Source organism: Bombus pyrosoma, linkage group LG11 (genome assembly GCF_014825855.1).
Source record: "Bombus pyrosoma isolate SC7728 linkage group LG11, ASM1482585v1, whole genome shotgun sequence".
Lineage (NCBI taxonomy): Eukaryota > Metazoa > Arthropoda > Insecta > Hymenoptera > Apidae > Bombus > Bombus pyrosoma.
This window is the reverse complement of record NC_057780.1, coordinates 7307015-7330057: the sequence shown is the minus strand read 5'-3', so window position 1 is coordinate 7330057 and position 23043 is coordinate 7307015. Positions and strand designations below refer to the sequence as shown.

The following is a 23043-nucleotide window of genomic DNA, read 5'->3' as shown; positions in this document are numbered from 1 at the left end:
TTCGTATCCTATACAAATTATGCATTCATTTTGATAAAGTCTTTTTTAAAGAACCCTTCACAGAAGTAATTTAATGTTTTCGGCTATGATTCAGAACTAAACGCTATGTAGAATTTAGAATTAGACTAAAATCTGAAATTCAATTTAGCCTTTTTAAAGTCTATTAATATTAGTAAATAAATATTAATAAATAAAGATTGATATGTGTAGAAAAAGGAACCGTTTGAATGAATTTTTTCAAAATCGTTAGCCCTTCATGTTAACTTACGAAGGCAGATAATGGAGCAATCAGAATCATCCAATCGCCGCCGAATATTAATGACGTCATACGAAGTTGGTCGAAAGCCGGTGCTTAACGGCAATTTAAAAACGGGCGGCAAAACGCGGTGTGTAAAGCCTTTGATTTTGAAATTAAAGGGAGAGGAGTAAAAGAGAGCTGACAAGATATATTATATTTCTGCAGTTTATTTGCAATTTGTTCATATAATTGGTAACTGATCTTGAATAACTAGTACTAAAAACCTAAACAACGTATGAAATTTTATACATAGTTATTTTAAGGGTGCTAATGTGACTATTTACAGTGTGAACGCGTCAAACCACGAATCGAGACGGTCCTTCGACGCGATAATACGACTCGCGTCGAGAAATTTCCCTCGAAAGGCGGTTTAGACGTTCGAAAGGAAGATTGGATTTCTCTTTGCATCGCTTTTCACGCTTTCGTCATTGTTTCTATTTCCTCTTACCGGGTTTACAGAACGGTACAAATGTTTATATGTACAATGATTCAATCATCGATTACGTAATATGTAGTTTCGCGGCTACCCTCACAGGTTACGGCACGAATCGTAACGCAACACCGCGACGCTCAGAGGATTCAAATGCATCTGTTATTATCCTGTACAAAAAAGATCAGGGGGTATTCCTGTGTATGATTCGTTAAATTTATAATATGTGCAAAACGTATAAAAGTGGTCAGTTTAAATAAAATGTAGAAAAAATGATTGCACGCGTGACATTGATCGTCCAATTCCTTTTTAGCACTTTTGTGAATGGGGACAGAAACAGATTAAGACGGCATATTTCCAAATCAGCTTAAAAATGGCATAGTCAAGGAATTCACCTAGACTGCACTGATTATGAGTTTATAGAAGAATCATGGCGGCACTGTTACGAATTAATCAACGCAGAGGTGGTCAAGTGTCGCAGATCGATCTCGAGTATTCACGTATCTGTGTAGTAATAATATATTCGATGTTCGAAAACGATTTGCGACATGTTCCGGTATTCTTCTGTGAGAAGAAAGAAGGGACAAACTATTGCACTGCACAGTGTCCGCAAAATCCATGCTAACGTACGTCTTACAAATCCGAACTTATTACATACCTTTTTAAAAACAATGATTATAAACAGTATGCATACAGCGTGTATATAAATCGTACGGTTGCGTATTTCGACGTAACAAAATTCGTCGTTATACAAATTGATACTAACTAATGAGTTTCATCATTAGGAATAAGAAGGAAAAAAAGTGTTAACAAAAGAAAATGCCACGCGAGAAACACAAACGTTCAACGATTATCACTCCGAACAAGAATATCGCAAAAAAAGAAAAAAAAAAACGCAAAAAAGGAATAAAATAGTTTAATAGTTTAGCAAAGAAATATATTTTTTACAACCAACGATTTTTCGCCATCCGACGACACATTATCTGTTTGTGATTTACAAAAAAAATCACACATTGGATAATGGTAATCTGTCGATGTTCTAAAATTCATTTTTCATTGTCTGTAGAATCACAAGGGGAACCACGAAAAAAAAAATTAAGGAAAGAGAAAGGAACGATAAAATATTGTTAACAAAAATCGAAGGCCCATTGTGGCATAATCGCGCGATAGTGAAATTCATTCGATATCGGGCGCGCTTCACGTTTACATCGATTTACAACTACTCTAAAGGCATTTATACACAACAGACGCACGCGTCTCATTTGCGGCATTTTTTCTCCTGTGTGTCGGCGCTTATTCACTTTCTCCGGAAATATCTCCACTATAAATTCGTTATAATAATATAATCGTTAACGTGCTCTTAGAAACGTACTCGAATATATACAAATTATATATGTAATGCGTGTTTCAGAATATTTTGGTACCGATGCACGTACAACCAACAACGTTTATATCAACTATTGGTGACGTACACATCGACAACACTCAATCGAAGCCAGACTTCCATCGACCCAGAACTGCTGAAAACGCATTTTATCCACGAAAAGTACTTTACTTATCCCCCACGCAGTCTTAAATCGTTGACGGCTGCTGAACGACCAAAAAAATTCAAGGACGATGAAAATAAGCCTTACGGAAGCCTACATATATCTTTCTCTTACTGGTACTGTTCGGTACCAAAAGTTCGTCCTTTGTGCTTTCCCAAATATCAAACAGAGACCCTCTGATAGGTCGTCCAGCCGTGTCGACGATGCTCGTGCCATCAAGTCAAAGCCCCATAGAGGGCACCATATTCTAGACAGAATGTTCACCCCCCCAGATATCAGGTTCATCCTCGCCGTGGTTCCTCGTATGTGCCGCGAAGCCGTCTACCCGCATCATCGTCGTTATCGTGTTCGTGGTCATCTTTTTCTGTCGAGCCAGACACGACGAGAGGAGGGTGCTCGAGGCACGAGGCTCCCTTCTAGGTTTCCAGTCCAGGTACCAAACTGTGGAAGGTCTGGATATCGTGGAACGCTCTGCCACAACTCTGATTGTTGTTCCTCTCGAATTTCGCCAGGTCAAAATGTTCGTCCAGCGACTGTAACTCGACTAAACGTTCTTCTAGACTCTTGGCGGAGTCTGCGAACCTTGCAAAATCGCAGATCCTGTCAGGGTCGACCACGTCCGAAGCTTCCATTATGCTGCCTACGTCGGTAGATCTAGCAACACTGGTTAGTTGACTGCTAGTGTCATCTAGTTCGGTAGGGAACATGACGGAGTTACAGCAACTACTCGCGGACGTGCTGGTGCTACTGGTGGTGGTTGTATTTGCGGTGCTACTGCTGATGATCGTTGTTGTCGATCGAACATCTACAGAGCCCAGGCGGTCCTCAGAGTACACCAGATGGTGATGATGCGGAGATTCGGGTTCCTGGACTTCGTCTATATGAGACAGTAATCGCGGAGTCGGAGGCAGAATGTAAAAGTCGCTGAACACATCGTCCTGAAGGTCAAGATCATCGTGCCTCTGTCGCTTGGGGCTGATTCCATCGTTCCGCGTGTCATCGCTTAATCTGAAAAAACGAAAATGACATGGGTTGTTTCGAAAATTATTAAGAGACGGCGGCGAGAGTATACAACGTGCCCGAAGGTATTGCGCAACCGACACGCGAGCTGTCGCTACTTGCGCAATCTATATTATGTAAAACAAATCTCTAACAACGGCGAGCAAGATCTGCCACTCTTCTTCCTCTAGAACGGGAAAGTTCAACAACGAATTAGTTATTCTGAGCATCCTCTGACCTCTTTCGAAGCCATTTCCAAGAAAACGCAACCGTTCACATAGGTTATGTACAAAATACAAAAAATATATCTATAATTAATTATAATCGAATATTCAGCTAAAACTTCGTTTTGTGACGTACTATATTTGTGACATTTTTTGCAACATATAATATCTTCTGTCAAGTAGAATCAAAAAATGCTAATTTTAAGTGAAGTTTTATGCATATTGCGCTGTTATAGTTTTATAACTGATATCAGCAAGGATCCTTGATATTTGAAAACTTTGATTAAATAGTTTCTCTTACCTCTTCCTGGAGGACGTTTCGTCGTCTGTTACTCCGACGATAAGGTTGCTGGAAACGTTATTCTCTTTGGTGGAATCATTTAGATACGTGACCACCGGAAGCCCGTAATTCCTCGTCTTTTCGTCTCGGTTTTCACGTTGCAGCCGCCTGACGGCGTTGTTTATGAGAACCGATCTGCACAGGCTAGCCTCTGGGTCCTCGATCCTCCTTAGCTTACCGGCTGAAATTTTAAGCAAGCGACGACGTTCCTCCCTCGCACGGTACTTGGCCGAAATCATCGTTGGTCTGCTCCTACGAATCACAAGGTCTTCCTCCAATCTCATCTTAGCGTCTGAAAAATAAGGAACAAAAAATTGTTCATTTTCGAAATTACATCCCATATTTTAACCCTGCTTCATAGATCCATATGATCCAAATATGTATTTCTAATTTTATTATCATTTCTGTATTCTATTGTTTTCTGTGAATAAAGTAGTTCGAGAAAAAGAAGATATTAGGAAACATACAAACGAGAAGACAAGAAGAACAATAAAGTTAATAAAAAAATCTACTGATAAAATGCAATATATTTCATTTCGAAGAAATAGGTATGCAAATGAAAAAGTAAAATAGTAACAAATTTATATATTTGAAATACGCGCTTTTCTGGTATTGTATTGTTATCAGTCCATTGTCTTTAAATCTAGAAATCTGAACATGTAATAGACAAGAGAAAAAATGTAGACATAACGGTATTACCGAGAGGCGGTAAAAAAGACGACCATAGAGGGCAGTCTAGCGGTACGTAAGTATTTACGTGTTTACGTAGTGCGCGCTCTATACCAATAATTGACCAAATTTTCCCTTTTTTTCCGCTATACAACGACCTGCATCTACTGAGTATGTACTTCCGTTGAGCCATAATGAAGTAAACACGAGAAGAAATTTCATTAATATGTGTTTTGTGATTAATTCCATAATATATGGCGAGTTTAATAATAACCATAAAAAATAAAAATATTAAGAAGTTCAAAATCAGTTTTATTTCTATATCAAACATATAACGATATACTTTCTGGGAATTTAGTTGCTTATACGAATTATAACCAGTGTTTTATGTGGTTTAACTAATTAGCAAGAATGATATCCTTGTAACTTTATCGCATGAAATTAGAGCACTCTCGGCAGAAAGAAACAGAGATAGCAATTGGTTAGTGATATCGATGGTCAACACTGTTCGTTATGAATAATTCGCTTGCAAATTTCTCGTCGATGACGTTCTAACACACTTCGCTCCGGTTGCACGGTTGCCATGAAAATGGGACGTAATAAGTAGCTGCAACTTGAGCAAATAAGCGTTCGTGATCGATGTTGCACTTTTCGTAATTCGTTTCGCAAAACGAGAACAAATTCCTCGCTTCGTAACGTACGGATCTGCCCGACCAACTGATGATACACAGTTGCATTTATACACGTTTCGTTTACTGCCTAATAAACCAACAAAACGTACTCTGTTGATAAAAAGTTGGTAAAAATAATTATTTAAATTTAAGTGGAGATTGTATACGAATTGATACGGTGTCAATGATCCTATAAGCACCGAGCATGCGTGAACGATTAAGAGATGCGTAATATACTATTTATAGGGCATATACTTTTTATATGTATCAGAGCAACGGGATTCTCCACTGCAATAAGTTTCACAGAAAAAAATATCTTAAAAAAGCTTCTAACATTTCAATAAGGTCCTGGAAAATTTTCATTTGCAACAGGCACTTGCAATATTTGAATATTCGACTTTTTAAACGTACCGCGCTTTCCTTTCGAAAGAGGAAGTAACTTCTAAGTTGATTGAAACTTTCGTTGCATGCTATACGCATGACAGAGCTCTTAAATTTTGCAAAGTGACTTTGACTTTAGTTTTCTTTCTCCGATAATTGTACAGTTCCGTATGACAGACATGTAGGTTAGGTTATACAAAGTTGACTATAGGAATTACACAAAATCAAATCGTTCGTTACTGTAATGGATCAAAGAAATTGCGTAGAAAGCAAATAACTAAATCTGTGATCTACGAAAGGCACAGTTAACCTCCATCGATATATTCGCGCGATTAATTGGCAGTTATACATTCTTCTTACAAAGTGAGTCACACATTCGCGTTTCCCAATCTAATAATCAACATTTAGTAGGAAGATGAATCTCTATTTCAATGATTTCCGCGAATGACCGTCTGAGTCACACGTAAACGGAAATAATTCCGAAAATAAATTGTTCAATTAGCCGACAGATGGCACCTCCAATACCTTTACAAGCCAACAAGATGGCGGTCATGTATATTACACAAGTTGAAAAAATATATAATTCGCGCTGACACTTGTTAAATAACTTTATCTCGTTATGAAACGCTAATTAATGGAAAATCTTATCATGATGTGATTGATTGATTGTAGTGCCTCGAAAAATTGAATACTGATTTTGAAAATTCGTCATTCTAACAAATAGACTCCTCTTTGACAAGTGTCAATAGTGTCTAGTACGGTTACGCGAATTAGATGCGGAACTGTCATCAAAAGGTTATTTAATTAAGTCGGGACGGAAAATAAAGAAGACTGATGCTACACGAAGAGACGATTTTACGCTCGAAATGTACCTAAGCTAACTTTCTCCGCAGGGAAAAAACCACCATGGATACACGTTACCTAACCTGTAAAGTCTGCTATGGAGTCGCTGACTCGTGCGCGTCGTCCTCTCCCTTCTCCCACCAGTAAGTTTACTTGCACGTATACATACATACATACATACATAATGCTCCCCGTTTTCTCGTACATTGTACCTTCTCTCTCTGCTCCTTCGTCATTTTTATACGGTACAGTTATTTGAAACAACATAACTGTCAATACGATCGACATTATTTATGCGAGCGAGCAAATTCAAGTGGAAGAAGGAAGTTCATTGATCATGTGCGGATTATTAAATTAAATTAATATTGAATCTGTTAAAATATAATATGAATCCGATTTAGACGAAAATTAAAACCGTCGAATTATTATATTTGAATCTTATTCTCGATATAGCAATAAAAAAGAATTTATAATGTTTCAAGAAGATTTAATATAAAATTGAAACGGGAGATCATGCATACCAAGAAGACTTTCTTCATACTCTGTCTAAAATGAAGATATTTAGAAAAATTTAATTAGATTAAAAATCAGAAATGACCGGAGAAGCGTAAAAAGATTAACGAAATAAAAGGAAAATTGTAAATGTCTACAATTAGGCTGCTGCAAATTTTTATGCAAGTTCATATTTCTGGGAATGTAATTAAAAGAATAGAAAATTGTTTTATCTACCAAATATTATAAAGAGCATTATATATTGGATGTTTTACATATTTTTTCATATTATGTGCAGCCTGCGCAACTTCTATGAATACATTCCTATAAGTGTATAAAAATCCGCAGTCTATAATTCTAACCTATATCGTTTGGATTTTAATTATCATGGATCTCGACCGTGATAAGTCTGGATCGATCATAATGATCGAACAATAATTTCTAGGCCCCAATTTCATTGAATACCATCCAATCCTTACGAGAATCGTTTTAAAAACTGCGTCACTTCGATGCCGTTACATCTAATCTTACATCACAGTAACATAGTGTTTGGCAATTAAACGAAGCTTTGACCTCGGTCGGAATTAGATCCATTTAAACGCGTCATTCTAAAAAGTTTCTATAAGTGTTGAAATACTTTCGTGAGCCACTGTATGAAGCGTGAATAAGGAAAGGGGCATCGAGGAGCTCCATATTGAACCGTTCAAAGTAGAAAGCGGTCGGTGCACGGGGACGGCCGGGTCAGACACCATTGCTGTCCGCGACTGTTCCCTGCAGGGGCCTTGAAAGGAATGCGCAACTAAAAAGAAATCACCGAGGCACTTTTGCATGCTTATAAATAAATGCGGACGCTGAACCTAAGTATGTACACTACCGTATATAAGTATTTGAATACTTACAAATCATTGCAAATGTATAAAATATGCTTTAAATAAAACTATTTAATCTAATTTTTGTCTCTCATCTTATCTCAAGTATATCATCATATACAGCGTTAGTAGATACGTATCGATAAACACAATAGTTGATACTAATTAATATAAATAGATAGGTAATAATTGAACGTGGATCAAAATTACTTTTACGGGAACACCTAAATTAATTACTTTAAGTACATATGTCTACTCAATGACGAAATCTAAGGATGATTGGTATATGTGTTTCCAACCATATTCTGAAAGTTTATATAAATTTGTTGCAGTGTCAGCTATTTAGTCAAGATAAATATGAAATTTGATTCAGGCGGATATATACTTTCTTTCGGCTTCAATTTAGCAGGACGTTTGATCCCAGTTGTAAGAATGAAATGGTAGAAAAACATTCTTCTATCATAACGTAGAAAATACAACAACAAACATCAATGTTTTAATTGGATTGTATCAAGTATCCAAATACGCATATGCAGAGTGGTGTACGTTTCTGGTAGGAAGGCAAAAGAGTGTAAGTAAAATTTTTGTCAATCGAATAAGTACACTAATTTTTTCCTACATTGCTATCTTTTGCTTGTTTTAGTAGTACAAGTAAATTTTCCTTCTTTCCTGCTCTTTCACTCGAAATTCTGATAATAATTATTATAACGAATAATCATTATACTAATTTGTACTAATATTAAATATTGTAATTATTATATTAATAATTTTGATTTATACTCTTGTGCCCGCTAATCAGAGAGATATATCAGTGATACTTTCTGTCATTTCACCCGTGATACTTATCACTCGCTTCGGCTCGTTTGCGCGTATTGTTCAGATTATCACCGCTCATTTTATTTTTTTCACAATGGATCGCCACAGTTCGCGTCTCTGTTCTCTCCGTCGAGACAAAAAATTACGAAATATCGTCCTCGGTACTTTTCCACTTCCTTCGAGATAACGTGATGCAATGTTTGATGAATGGCAGAGATAATAATTAGTCAATAACCGTCTTTAACGAATAATCTAAAAATTTTGGTCACTCTGTTTTATCGACAGAGGATATGTTTTATCGGGCCCATTTTTCGCGTTTATGGAGAGCGCGTGATGCATTCGTTAAACGCTGATAAATATATTTATAATCGAAATAGAACTTCATTACAGATTACGCTTTGCTCTTAACATTTTGACGCACAAAGTTTCACTTTATTGCTATATAACTGGAAATATTACATTCGCTGCGAATATCTATAACAAGATTTACAAGGGAGTATGTATGTAACTAGTAATTCGAAGTAACAGAATCTGATTCAATAGATTTTGTTGAATCACCATATCGTCACATTTAACTCGTTTAGTAATAACAAACGACTAACTAAAACGACTGTAGAATGATAAAAAGGAAAGCGATACACCATTTTAACAATGTTATAAGTCGACGATGTTGAAACTCACTTTCGAGCTATGCAAAACTGTAACGTCGGCCATGCACTCACTGCACTTTCCACATTCCTTCGAATGACACGGCCAGAGAAAATGGAAAGAAATCCAATAGATTAACGACGTGATTGGTAACAATATGTTCTTAAAACATTTGGTAAGTTTAAACAACAAGTTACGATTATCACTAAGAAAATTTGTTTTGTGTAAAAAGCTACGTGACGTAAAATTGCGAAATTAATCGAACAAAATCCGCGGTTCACATCAGACTTGGTCGGTGTCCGGGACTGAACTGTGCGTCACGCGTAATCGCGGCATACGTACGACGACAGACCGACGACAACAAAAGTGTTTATCGGGCGTCGCGTGACGTCACGATTGGCCGTGTGTACTACGCACGGCTCGCGCATGCGCGCGCCAACGAACACAGCTTACACACATCTATATACAACGCGTCGTTTGTTCTTGCAGTCGAAGCGTGCACATTTAGCGACGAGAAAGATGCTATCACTTTCTCTTTTTGCGCAAAGGAATCGTATGGAATACATATTTACAGAAGGCAAACAAATCGATGATTACACGAACAAATTCGTTTAACATTTACTTTTTCTTATGCTCTAATATCCGTGTATTTAAAACTCACTGAAGCAACAACGAGGATCATTTTGACGCCTCTTGTTGCTGCATATCCAACAAAGAGCAAGTTATAGAAATACTTTGTCCACATTGGAACAACATAATCTGAGGAATAGTTATGTTTTGTTTCGGCTTCAAGGCTATTTGTTGCTAGCAGCAAGAATGCATTGAAGGAACATTTGCTGCTATTGTTACGTGTTTTCTATTTTCCGTTGATCTTTACCGCTCCAGATGGAAACCGACAGCAACCGGCCATATTTGTTACCGACAACAGAAATACCCAGAAACTTGAAAAACATTCGATAACAAGCGGCGACTTTTTCGAGAAACATGGAACGGTAACAAAAAACGATAAACGTTGTTGTTTCAGTGGAGACAGGGCTTAAGATTATGAAATTACGGACGTTGAATTTCAGGCGTTTAAACGGTCATTCGTTCCATGTAATTTTGCATATTTACCGGCAGAGGGTTATTAGTAACGTTGTTCCGGAACACCAGTCGTTTTGTTTTCGTTCGAACACATCGACAAGCACTTAACTGGAGATACCCTGTACGATAGTGAACAGGTAGCGGTGCGAGTGCATATATAAACACGTATGTGCGCGAATCACGAGTAAAAGATTCCTGGCGGAGCTCGTTAATTGCGCCAACGCTAGTACTTTTACTCTGCTCGAATAATGAAACAAGCGAGTTTCTTTTTTCGAGGCATCCACACCGTCGTGCACGTCACCCGTCAGCGCCCCTTTGAATTTCATTCGAATTAATGCGTTTCTTTTAAATCGGACCTTGTGCTTTATCTCACCGCGTGCGCGTATCTTTGATAATACCATGGAAAAAGAAAGATAACCACCACTCGGGAGCCATAGAATTTACATTCGACATTCTCATGACCTAATAATGCATCTTAAAAATATTGAATGATGAAATTTAATATGACTGTCACAGTGGTCATCGGTGGTCTACGTTTTACTAAATTTTCTTAGAATGAGCAAAATAAAATAAATTATATGGACTACAAAATGAGTTAAGTAACATTGGCAGAAAAAAGTGCACAATTGCAACAGAATATTTTATATTTTATAATATTTTGAAAAAATGAAATTGATAAAATTAAAAAATATACAAAATTCGCATGATAGACAACGTGATAATTATTCGAATAGGTTGAAATATTATCCGATTGGATCTAAACAGTGTTTGAGGAAAATAAAGATTATTTTAGTTTTGTGTAAACGTAGTTAGCGATTCCGAGAGGAGTTGAACATCAAGGAAGTGGATGTCACGATACTCTTTGTGAAGAAAGATATGTTCTCGAGATAACGTTGCTCGAGAAACAAAGATTCTTTAAGATTCAAGCTGATAGAGCCACGACTCGTGGAAGGCTCGTTTCCATGAAGGACGCGGTACCGTTTCTTCAAGCCCGTTAGACCTTTTTCAACTATTTCTCTGCACTCTTTTCCTGTAGTTACTGTCTTTCCTTTTTTTCTTCTTTTTTTCCTTTTTTTCTTAAGCAAAAAACATCTTTTATACGACAAAATAATGCAAAACGTAATTTTTGTGGTTAACAAATTCGTATAAAAAATATCATCGTTAAGGTTATGTATCTTAAAGATCAATTTTTCGTAATTCAACAAATTTCTTCGAAAGTTCCACGATTTTATATTATACAAAAAGGTGGCGTTGAAATTGCACCAGCCAATCGTTAAATAGGCCGTGACCATTCGGACGACTTTCTCTCGTAGCCACAATGAGCGAAGACATCGGAGAAAGAAAAACTGCTCGTATTTATAATAGTCCCTGTTAGTAACCGTAAATGAAAGTGTTGCGACCTATCGTAATAATGTCCCGACTACAGCGACATCACCGAGAAGCCTAACACAAAATCGAGATTTCTGAAAAAAAGTAACGTCACTTAAGATAACCTCAAAATAGTCCATTCATTCGTTTAGGATTCTATGCTACTCAACCATGATCGATTAGATTCGAATTTATTCGAACATATATTTACAATTGAACCGGAGACGTTTTAATATATCGACAGCGCAACGACAATTTTCATATTTATGGGGAGTTCATAAAGGTAAACGGAAGTAGAGAACGTGATTTCATATTTAATGCGATTGGATCAATTGGTTATAAAGGATTATTTTAAGTAGACTAGTATAAATTCATGTAATTCCTATAAATCGCAAAAGAAAGTCTAACAGCGACCAATTAGGTTGCTAGTTTGCTAGAAGAGGACCCACTTTCTCGTGAACTAGATATACATACCAAGGACTCTGCGATGACACGAATTCAAAAAATGCGCATATTGATGCTTTTCGATGATTACGAAACTAAATTAAAGTAACGAATACAGAAAATAAAATACGGAGAGCTTGAAACGTATTATTACAATTATTACATATTGTAGAATATATGAGATAGAGCAAGCTAGTCTTACGTAAAATCAAATCGACCCAGTGACGTGTTTGTTAAGTTTAAGAGCCATGAGCGGCGATTAAACGACCTTGGTTTCTTCCAAGCTTCGTTGTGTATCGTTCCACGAATGTCGCTTGAAACAAATATTTCTATATTTCTCTTTTTTTTTCTGGTGGTAGAGAAATATGCACACACTTTTGTTAATCGTTGGCACGAGTGAAATAAAGCAATATAAAAATCTCGATAATTCACTTGCAAGTAAATTGTTTCCATATTTACGCTGTTTTTCTGTTTTTCATGTATTTTTTTCACGCACAGTTTTGTCGGAACAGCCACAACAAAAACCGCATTCACTTTCGATATTACAAGAACACGTTCCGCCATATTATCCCAATAGTATTTAAAAAATAAAACGAGAAAAAAGAGCACGACGCAACAGGTTGAAAAATTCAACGGATGGAAAAAAGCTCCAACGTGAAATTTTGGCGAATTTTCTATCCGACGTGCACGAACACGCAAGCATCTGGAAACGATTCGGTAACACGGAAGCGAGGAATGCACGAAAAGAATGTCACCCTTCACTTTCTCCGAATCACTGATTTCACACAACACACCCTAGATTCGGCGAATACGAGAGCGAGGACAAATCGACAGAAAAAATACGCTGTCTGGAGCTCCCTCTAATCGATCATCTCCCTTTCGTTATTACTTCAACAAGTCATACATAGATATTGCATTATCAGTGACAGACCGATCGCTGTGGAGATTTGCGTCACTGTTTTAAATTTAACTCTTTGCGGTCGGCATATTTTTTTGGTGGCATTATCATTTAGTCAAAGCAATAAATATATATAATTTGAAGGCAAATTTTAAATGCCACCATTGTAGTGACATCTGATCGCAAAAAGGCTGATTTTTATATTGTCGTTATCTACTTCTGTTAAAATGACGGCAGAATTATCACCGTTTATGTATTGTTATGTTATGTACGAATAAAACCTCGCGTAACAGAAAATGCTTTATTTATATCGAGGGAAAAATAATTGCACAACAGTTTTCTGAAACTATTATGTAATGTACAAAAGAGTATTATGATGGCTATTACACGCGATTATTACATCACGCGGAATATCGTTTCTGCGAGCGATTCGTCCCTATACCAATCTTGACCCTATCTACTTGTCTATGTATACTGTGTACACTACATATATATCGATGCTACGCAGATAAGCTAACCCTTTAACCTAACATCTTTAGGTCCGATCAAACTAACAAACCGATCCTCCGAACGGTCTTCGCATTTCTTACCCGTCGAAGCCGGCTTGTGCCGTAACTTTGCGAATCTCGCTTGGAACGCGGTGAAGCACGTCGAGTTGTACGCGGCGCAATATTCAGGCGGCCTCGAATTTCACGTAGTAGGGAACATTAACGACCGTAAGCTTACTTTGTTGCCCGCAGCCTGCCGCGCGCCATAAAGCCACATCAATACACGGCAATCACGCTAAGAGCAGATGTTATCCCCACCACCGCCACCCTACCACTTTTCTAGACTCGAGCCAGAGATCGGTCGGTAAAGTGGTGGGGACGGATCGGCTCGTGTCGCCGATACTCGGCTATCACACAAGCCTCCTTGTGTATCCCCTACGATTCAGGATCGTGTCAGTAAACGCGTGCTTCCTATACGATTGTTGTTTATTTTATCCTTCTTTATCGATGACGACCGATTTTATCGATCATGTCATTTTATATAACGAAAATGATACACTCAAATAAAGAATGAATTCTATTATGTGTTCTAATATTACACCATCGTATTGATCAAGATCGATATCTAATTCCAATTGAAGAAGATAACTATTAAATGATTAAATCAAATCGACTGATGTTAAATACATTCACATTCGACATATAATAGTAGTTGTATTTGTCAAATCTTGCTGAAAATCTCATCTTAGTATAAAATACTGTTCACCTTACTCATGTCAGGAAAGTGCAAATCCAATAATAGGCACGACTGAATGTATCACGATCGATTTACGTTAGCATAAATGTAAACACAAATAGGTTTAACTACCCTTCCACGTCACGATTATCAATAAGTATAGCAGGACGATTTAACGAGTCTCTCATGGGAGGTGCACCAACGAGAGCTACGGCCCTGACACGTGCCTCATGCCACATACGACAATATGCACGTATACGCCGACTGTGTGTTAGTTTCTGACAGTCTCTCGTTGGTGGGAGAGATGTGATATAGGTAGTGGGGAGAGAATCGAGTGTGTATTGATAGAGGGTGAGGACAGCCGTAGCTTCGGTGTAGGTAGACGCGTGACGTCACGCGTTCCACCAGCTGGTTAGGAGACGCGCCACTCTCCTTGTTGCCATGCCCGTGTTTTTGCTGTGATAACACGAGAAGAGGGGAAGGGGCCCGTGTGTACTTGCAGGACCTATGAACTTTTGAAGCACGAAGCGGCGTCATTCGAAGGTGCAAGTGTATACTGAAACTTTACGTTTATCCAAGAATCTTTACTCATTATTTTAAAGTACCGATGGATTATTAACTGAATAAGAGTCTTTATAATTAAGAATTATCGATAATAAAAATTGGAGAATATATCTGACATTCTTCTAAATTGATTTGTCAGGCTTCAATTTGATCGATTATCGATTGATAGCTTCTTGTAAACGAGACGTATCTATAATTAAGTGCACTCAAGCCGATTAAAGCGCTTCTGTTGCGTTTAATTAATACGTGACTCGCTGTTCGATCTTTATGTATCCCAGTAGATTATCATATTATTCGACACGACAATATTGAAGACCAGAATTTGTCTTAATTTTAACTATGGACAGAGAAAATGTTTGTCACTATTGAGATTACTCCGGGCATAATCATTCTCTATTTCTAGCTGAGCGTCCTCGCGGATGCGTCAGAGAAACCCATCTGGTTCGCTTATTCTCGATCACGATTATTCCAATCTCGAGAGTCGCACTTTTCGGGTATTATTCATCATTCTTGACAATTTTCTTCCCATCGCTCCTTGTGATGGTACCATATACTGTATCTTATGACGATATTCGAATTATTCGTTCATTAAATGCATACGTAAAATCATTATTAAAGATATAGACATTGAGACCTAACCTAACAAATAACGCTTGAAATTGTCGCACGACTAGCAGGCCCTTACGCGAGCCCCTCGTAACTTGAGGAAATAGAAAACACCTGGTAGATATCCGATTCCGACGCTCTTCGTTGCAGATGAGGACCGTTCTCGATCAGCGTAAATCGATTTAGTCGTCTCCATGAAAACAATGCTTCCTAATCTTTTGTCGATTCTTGACTTGACAAAATAAGTCGACGCGATTACCATGTAAAAATTTTAGGTTATATGTTTCGAGCTAGCATATATTTTTATGTTATGTGTATGATAGCAATTTCAATACGGGTAATATAAATATGACGAAATTGTAGCAGAAATTTTTATAACACTTATATTACATATATTAAATCATATAACATATATTAAATCCTAGAACATAGAGATAGATATGTATGAAAATTATTTGCTCGTATGTAGGAATTCAGTAAATGCGTTAATAAATAAATTTACGTTCCCATTTCGAATTGTGAAATTTTGTGATACGTCAGTGTAAGATACAAATAAAATTCTTGATAAAACGATTTTCAGAAAAAGAATGACCTGTTTTAATGTGAAACGCTTGGAAGACACACACGACATTAATGACGTTAACGCGCGTAGGATTTCCCTGAAGGCGCGTATCGCGTATATAAGCGTGACGTAATGCAGACATTAATAATTATTGTGGCATAATGATTGTGACGCGCGTGACCGCCACCAACGGCAGTGGTATTTATGCCCACGCCGATGGAAAGTAACGCGTGCCTAAGGGAATTCATAAAATCGAGCAAAGCGACACAGCAGCCGATCTCTGGATGCCTACACTTTTGGATTCCTTTGAATTTCTACCATTGTGAGCGATGCTTAGCATTCTACAGATGTCACATGGTTCGATGATCCCCGAGACTCGGAATCATCAATAGCTCAAGTATGTTACTTGTTTCTTCGCTCGTATGCATCTGCGGCTTTAAGCCGAATATATACACCACAAATATAGCTTTGCAAACTATTGACATGTTTCAGATGTTATCGTATAAAAGAAAACCATACAACGCCCTCTAGTTACTATAATGAAGTATATTTAAAGAAATTGTACAAAGAAATATTTGTAGTAAATTAGTCTTCTTCATAAACTAACCCAAATTAAATTCTAATTCATCGTTTTAATCGAGCTCCTGCCGATGTATATATATTGAAAATCTTAGTGATGTAAGTATAAGAATATCTATTATTCCTGGTTTACAACTGCTTAAAAGGTACTACCCTTTTAGTTGATAAACAATCAAGATGTTATCTCATTGTGTGCGCAACATGTTTTTCTCATACACAAAGGATACATATTAAGCTTTTTGTAGTAATGAAATATGAAAAATATCAGGCGATTGACTTATACACAATGATTGTACAATATTCATAGTTTCAAAGTAACGATCACCACGTCTTAGTCACATTCTTGTCAATAATTATCACGCATTATAAAAAAAGGGTGACAAATTGATAACGAAGTTCAGATAGTGTATTATATGATTGGTTAATTGACAGAAATTATGCGCGACAATGACTGTGTGTGGACCAGCGGCTCGCGGAAGGTCAGTGACAGAAAAACGAGATCACAGTTTCTGGGGGCGAAGCCCAGTCATCGCCCTCCCGAAATTTCGATTGGCGTCGCGCCCGCAGCGCCACCTGGGCGCTAGTCCGCTACTCGTCTCGGCTCGAAACTCATTCCAGAAGTGAACGAACGGATGCGCGTACGCACGGTTCCTCTATTATACATTTCCATCGTAAAGGTGCGTTTAGGTACCGGCTATTAACCCCCTTTTACAGGCCAATGCGATTACAAGCGGTTCGAATAAAAGGAAAAGTCCCACATACGTTTTCGCTAATTCGTTAAAACACCGTTACCACAATATAAATAATCTCCTTTTTTCCGCGTAGTATAACATATAGCGGCTACAAAAAGCATTGACACGCCATAGTATATTTATTATATCATTCGCATACTAATCAATTAGATTCAAATATATTCCACTTATATCATTTAATAATATATACTTTCATATGACTACGAAAAAATATTATGGAAACAAAATGTAGAATCTGATATGTAGCAATACTTCTTCTAGTCACTATACGATAGAGAGAACGATAATTACTTCAAGTTCATAAAAATCCACGTTACAAGCGGAGAGAAATCGAGAAGTAAACGTTAATTATACCTAAAGTTCACGGAAAGATTAAGTTGCCATTACACCCTTTAATAAGCTTTGTCACGCACCAAGCTGCGAAAGCCACAACCTGCGGCGATATCTGACCGATGTACACTTGAAAACGAAACATTCTTGCTATGAATACTTTGTACAGTCTGCTATTAAAAAAGGAATTGATGGTATAATACTTACTGAGAGAACAGTGAAAGATATTTAATTAATGGTAATTATGTTGATTCTTCCAATATTATATCAAGTTTTGTACTTCCCATATTTTTCACTTAATGTAAGACAACATTTAGATCAAACTTTCCATACGAAATAAGTAAAGGTTAAGTCCTTAACTACCTGAATCCTCTAGATTTCTTTTTATAGCGTTACTTAAAGACTGTAATCGATTCATTGCTGATAAATTTACTATAAAAATGTAAACAAAACTTGACATAACAACTAGCATTTACATTGATTAGGCACTTTTCCTTTTACTTCTCTCAGTGAGTACTGTCAATTCACAAAGTCTGGCTCCATTTTTTTATAACACTTTGTATATTCGATACTACTACTACTATTCAATATGAAATTCGTACTTTCTTCTTAAACATATACTCTTATCTTTCCTGTATCCCAATTAAAATTAACCTACACATATAATAAGTCTCCATATTTATATGATACGTGTATTGTTGAACGAAGATGCGGTTCAATTTACATACAAGACCGATAAGTGAGACGGCACGCGTTCAACGTCTTATTGAATCGAATTCAAGCTGCGCGGTGCGTGACTGTCGGCCACCGATTACGCGCACATGTCGGTCCGACCTAAACGCACCTTAATAACACATTCACCGCTCCGCTATTTTCGTCCACGGATTCACCATAGAATGAGATCAGTGCGCTAAATTTACTACGGATCCCTCTCTTTGCGCGCTGGAATGTTATCCTCCCTCTCCCCCCCCCTCTCTCTCTCTTTTTCTCTCTCTCTATCTGTGCTATGCTCGCTGGATGTTGCGCGGCTTTCATAGACTCGTTTTAAATCGCTGTAACCGTCCTCACTGCCGTGGAAACCAACCCATCAGGGCTGTATCCAGTACAGCATATGTATAGTATACGTAGTATACGATCACCCTTCAGTTCGTAAAAGGAACTTTATGAGAAGGATCCTTTTTCATCGTGTATCGTTTCCGACGTGTTTGAAGATAAATTGTAATTTTAACTCATATTTGCAAGCATATATGTATACACGAAACGACTGGTTCATCGCGTATTATGTATATCGCATGCAACGAGTCATGGGAAACACGTTTGCTTGCCAACAACGTATTTATTAGCGGATCGCGCTGTCTAGTGACATTTCGATGATACAATTGATCGAACTGATTTCACAATTCGCGATGATCTTCGCGAAAACTCGTATGTTATATAAAACAGTTTTAAATTTCAGTAACATCATAATGTGACACGACATGACTGTCATCATTATGTTGGTCAAATTTGGGACCAGTTTGAAAATGTATATAGAAGTTACGAAACATTTATTATATCACATATGTAGTTAAAAATCACTGTACAATACGAAGAGCTATTTTAAACATATATGTAACAGTTATTAAAGATGATTCCACTGAATATTAAAGTTTATTAATATAATGAGCAATTTTGATTGTTTCAATATATATACCAAATATCTCGTAGTTTCTGTATACATTTTTAGACATATCTTAATTTTTAGCGACATAATCATAATTGTGTCTCATTATAACGCTACCAAAATGTTTAAATATTCATAACTTTCTGCCATATTAAATTTTAAGTGCATTACCGACTTTATCGACTATGCACTGGTATATGTCTATACGCCGAAAAGCATGGATGGTTTTAAACGAAGGCGTCTAAAAATGAGAGGCAACTTCCTCAGGGGGAAAAAAGTCTGTAGATACACGCGTATGTGTTTACTAGTTGCCTGAAAAAGATGCTCGTCCGCGGTGTGTTAAATACGCGCACGTGCGGGTCTAACGAATTCAGTGTGCGTGCGGTTAAGTGTGTATCGCCAGTGCGTTTGCATGGATAAGGCTCGGTAACTGCGCTTACAAAAACAAGACAGGGTCTACGACACGTTCCATCCAAGACACGAGACCTAAGAAGAAAGACACGTATGGGGTTATTTTTACTTTTTTCCACTAAGAACAGACGAGAGCTACCGGTTGGTTATTTTTCAAGAGGAGAATTTATATTATCGACTGACTGCTTAGACGAGCATGACTGAATCACTAACTATTTACATGGAATTCACGTTGAAAAGTGCTACATGATATGACGAAACGCAATGTAGAGAATATAGGGACTTTTTCGAAGATCATAAAAGCGGTTATATGTACTGTATGTATGTACATGTGAGAAGCGTGCCTTGAGTAATCGAATTGGCCGGTAAAAAGAAATAAAGCTTCCTCTTTTTCTCGTGCACGTCTGTTTTGTAGCAGGCTGTGTACGTGCGCCTCGTTCTATTATACGTTTCGTTTGTGTACGTGAGTTCGAAATAACTGGACGGATTGTATGTTGCAACCGCATCGTGTTCAAATAACAAAGGAAGAAACGCGCGAGAAAGTGCGTACCTTTTTTTACAACGATAGAAAGAAAAATAACCATCGAAGTATAAAACGTTCAATCGCCGCCATGATTCTTTTTCGCGCTTTTTCTTTTCGTAAAGAGTATACACCTAGAGATGGTGTATCTACGTGAAAAATATTTCGACGGGATTCAATGAATCGAAAAATCGCGTGAAATATTCTGTTAAAAAAAGGGGAAAGAAAAGTTAGGAATAATATTCCGAGAAAATTGTTTGAACCTTGATAAAATGGTTAGCTGCAAACGATCGTTTCGGTTGATCTGTTGCATTTCGAAGGCCTCTCGCGAATATACCTTCGTCGAATGTAATTTCCTGCGAATTCGATTGCGAATTAACCGATATTGCTTTTCGACTGTAACTTACAGTCGCGGATGCACATTCGAAGAATCGATTAATCTTCGCGAATGTTTCATAGCAGTGAATTCTACCGTGTTTTAACGGCGACCACTCTTTTGTTTAATTAAAATGATTAAAAGTATACAATAAAAAATTAATAAGAATAAAAATATAAAATCAAATAAAAAAAAAATTTAACTTGGCGTAGTGAAGAAATCGTTTGACTGCAATCGCGCCAAGATGATCAGTTCAAATCTTCATTAAATCAAACAATGCTTTTCTAGAATTATTTTAATAAGTCTTGTGACGTTAAGATATTAAATTAGCTGCTTGTAATTTACAGAATAATGTCAGAATAGGGGTGTATATTATTTCTTCTTAGAATGGGTTCGGGGAATAAAATGTTCTTTGCAACAATCGTGCGGAGTACCGAGAAGCCAGTCGATGATGGAACCGTGCCAACTAATCCACTCCTTGACGATTTTATTCAAAGGGGTTAGAAACAATGACGGCAAAACGTTTCACGCAATCGCGATAACCAACCAGTTGTTTTTTCGTCATTCCACCTGATTACAACCATTATTCACGTTGATGATTGAATTCTTAAACAGAAAATTGTTGCTTTCCATTATTCCCTAATTTAAATTTTTATTTTTAATTACTACTAATTTAAGAATTTCGACCTCTTATTACTACTAATTTAGATTTCCCAAAGAATTCACGATTAAAAAAAAGTTAAATAATTTAGAAATTTTTAATTTAAATTAAGATCAATTAGAGGATAATTATTCGTGTCATACCTATTGTAGGCAATGTTTCTTTCTCACATCATTAATTGAAATGTGCCAAACATTTACCAAAAATATACAATAAAAGCAAGATTAAAGAATCTTAAACTAGCCATGCCTTTAAATCAATATGGCGTATATAGAATATCGATTGAACAACAATTACTCGTGTCATCTGCATTTTATCTAATTGTAGGTAATTTTATGTAAACACTACATAATATGTTTTGTCTTAAATTAGAATCACAGTAGCGACATATGAAAATAGGGGGCGACAAAGATACGCGGAGGGAATTTACGTTTCGGCGTTGTTATCTTTGGCAAGAGTCGCGGAAGTGCACGTTTCGCCTCGCGTTACGACAATTATGGTTAATTGGATTATTTTTCGCGCGACCCTGGGAAGCTTTGCTCGATGTTCGAACTTGGTTGCCACTCAAAGAGGTTCAGTACCGAGAAAACCCGATGCTGACATAAAAAAAGGAAAACGTCCCCTCAATTTTATATACTGTTAGTAAGAAGTTTACCTAATCTCACCAACGTCCGTTGACGGACCAACGAACTTCTAACATCGTAGAAAACGTTCGTTTCAATTTTCAACGTTACAAGAGGAAATTCGTAAAAATGGAATGAACTTTAACGAGACAGCTTGTATATACATAAATACAAGTCGTATCATGTTTTAGACGCACGTTATTACTCGCAAGTATGTAATAAGGCTGGAACCAAAGTTTCTAATAATAGGCCTTGTATAAATAAGTATACGTAATGTACTTTCATCTTATTTACTATAGAATATTCTTATATTTATATTAAGTAGCTATCAATGATAATAGGTGCAGTTGCTTATTTCCTATTAGGAAAGTTATGGCGTTATGTTTGGCGTATTTTTACATTCTAATTTTATACATATGTTAACATCACTAGATTTGCACGTTGTCATACACATTCTTTATTTTTATACCGCACTTTGTATAGCATATCTTAGAAATAGTACATATTTGCTTACGAACTGATTATGTTTCGTGTGTTCAATAAAAAAAGGTACTTATGTGCAACTCTATGATTATGTATACGTCTAATAGATAACAAATCACGCGATAATCTCGCGTCGAGTGATTTTCAGCGTGACGGTAGTGAAGCTACGTTGATACTGGCTAGCGTCCAGCTTCGTAACAATCGCCTTGACGACAACTTTCTAGAATCTCTGACGGGACACAATTAATTTGTATTTCAGAGCGTTACGAATGGTAATAGAGATGCTATTTGGTAAAAGTAACCGAACGGTACGGGTGGAATCGTGCGCGCGGGCTCTACAGCAGCCTCGTCGCGTCGAGACCCGATCGGTAATCGATAATCTCTTAAGAAATTAGCACGGATTTGTTTTGTTCGTGTTGCGTTGTAAACCGGAGATGGAATACGAGTTGGAATTAAAAGAAACTCTTACTAACTTGCGCCCGTCGAATTCCTGATTAGAACAATCTCCTTCTTCAACCACCCGCCAAATGAGTTTACCTTACCGACAAAATCCTGTAAACTTTTTTTGAAAATAAACTGTTTAAAACATTTCAATCAAACGTACAAACTCTAGCTTTAAGTAAAATCAAAATATGTATATAATTTTGAACAAAACACCTTAAATTTTTA

The 23043-nt window shown here is 37.1% G+C and overlaps 2 protein-coding genes and 1 long non-coding RNA gene across 6 annotated transcripts in view; 1 reads left to right on the top strand and 2 right to left on the bottom strand.

The window, feature by feature from the left end:
• Positions 1-449: 449 nt before the first annotated feature.
• Positions 450-23043, bottom strand: part of LOC122573091 — a 92826-nt gene continuing 70232 nt past the window's right edge. For 2 of the 4 annotated variants that reach the window (XM_043739026.1, XM_043739027.1), the window contains exons 2-3: positions 3800-4130; positions 450-3283 (exon numbers count right to left, since the gene is read on the bottom strand). In XM_043739026.1, coding sequence (XP_043594961.1) covers positions 2692-3283; positions 3800-4130 — 923 coding nt within the window. In that variant the 3' untranslated portion in view covers positions 450-2691. Of the gene's footprint in view, positions 3284-3799; positions 4131-9260; positions 9529-13610; positions 13751-23043 lie in introns of those variants that run through there. The other 2 variants (XM_043739029.1, XM_043739028.1) reach the window with 2 other exon arrangements.
• Positions 9701-12896, bottom strand: LOC122573093. Its single transcript, XM_043739032.1, has 3 exons — positions 12325-12896; positions 12153-12217; positions 9701-11773 (listed from the first exon to the last, which is right to left on the bottom strand). Exons 1-3 carry the CDS (start codon positions 12684-12686, stop codon positions 11754-11756), a joined length of 447 nt encoding a protein of 148 aa, XP_043594967.1. The 5' UTR covers positions 12687-12896; the 3' UTR covers positions 9701-11753.
• Positions 15874-18251, top strand: LOC122573094. The gene is made up of 2 exons (XR_006318658.1): positions 15874-16373; positions 16469-18251. It is a non-coding gene; the product is annotated as an uncharacterized LOC122573094 (long non-coding RNA).

What these genes read in the sequence shown, in the direction of transcription:
- LOC122573093 (XM_043739032.1), bottom strand. Translation starts at nt 12,686, where the DNA reads ATGGCGGAACGTGTTCTTGTAATATCGAAAGTGAATGCGGTTTTTGTT. An exon ending in CTGGGTCGATTTGATTTTAC is followed by an intron (nt 12,218 to 12,324) that starts GTAAGACTAGCT and finishes ACTTTAATTTAG; the next exon opens with TTTCGTAATCATCGAAAAGC. An exon ending in GTGTCATCGCAGAGTCCTTG is followed by an intron (nt 11,774 to 12,152) that starts GTATGTATATCT and finishes ACTTTTTTTCAG; the next exon opens with AAATCTCGATTTTGTGTTAG.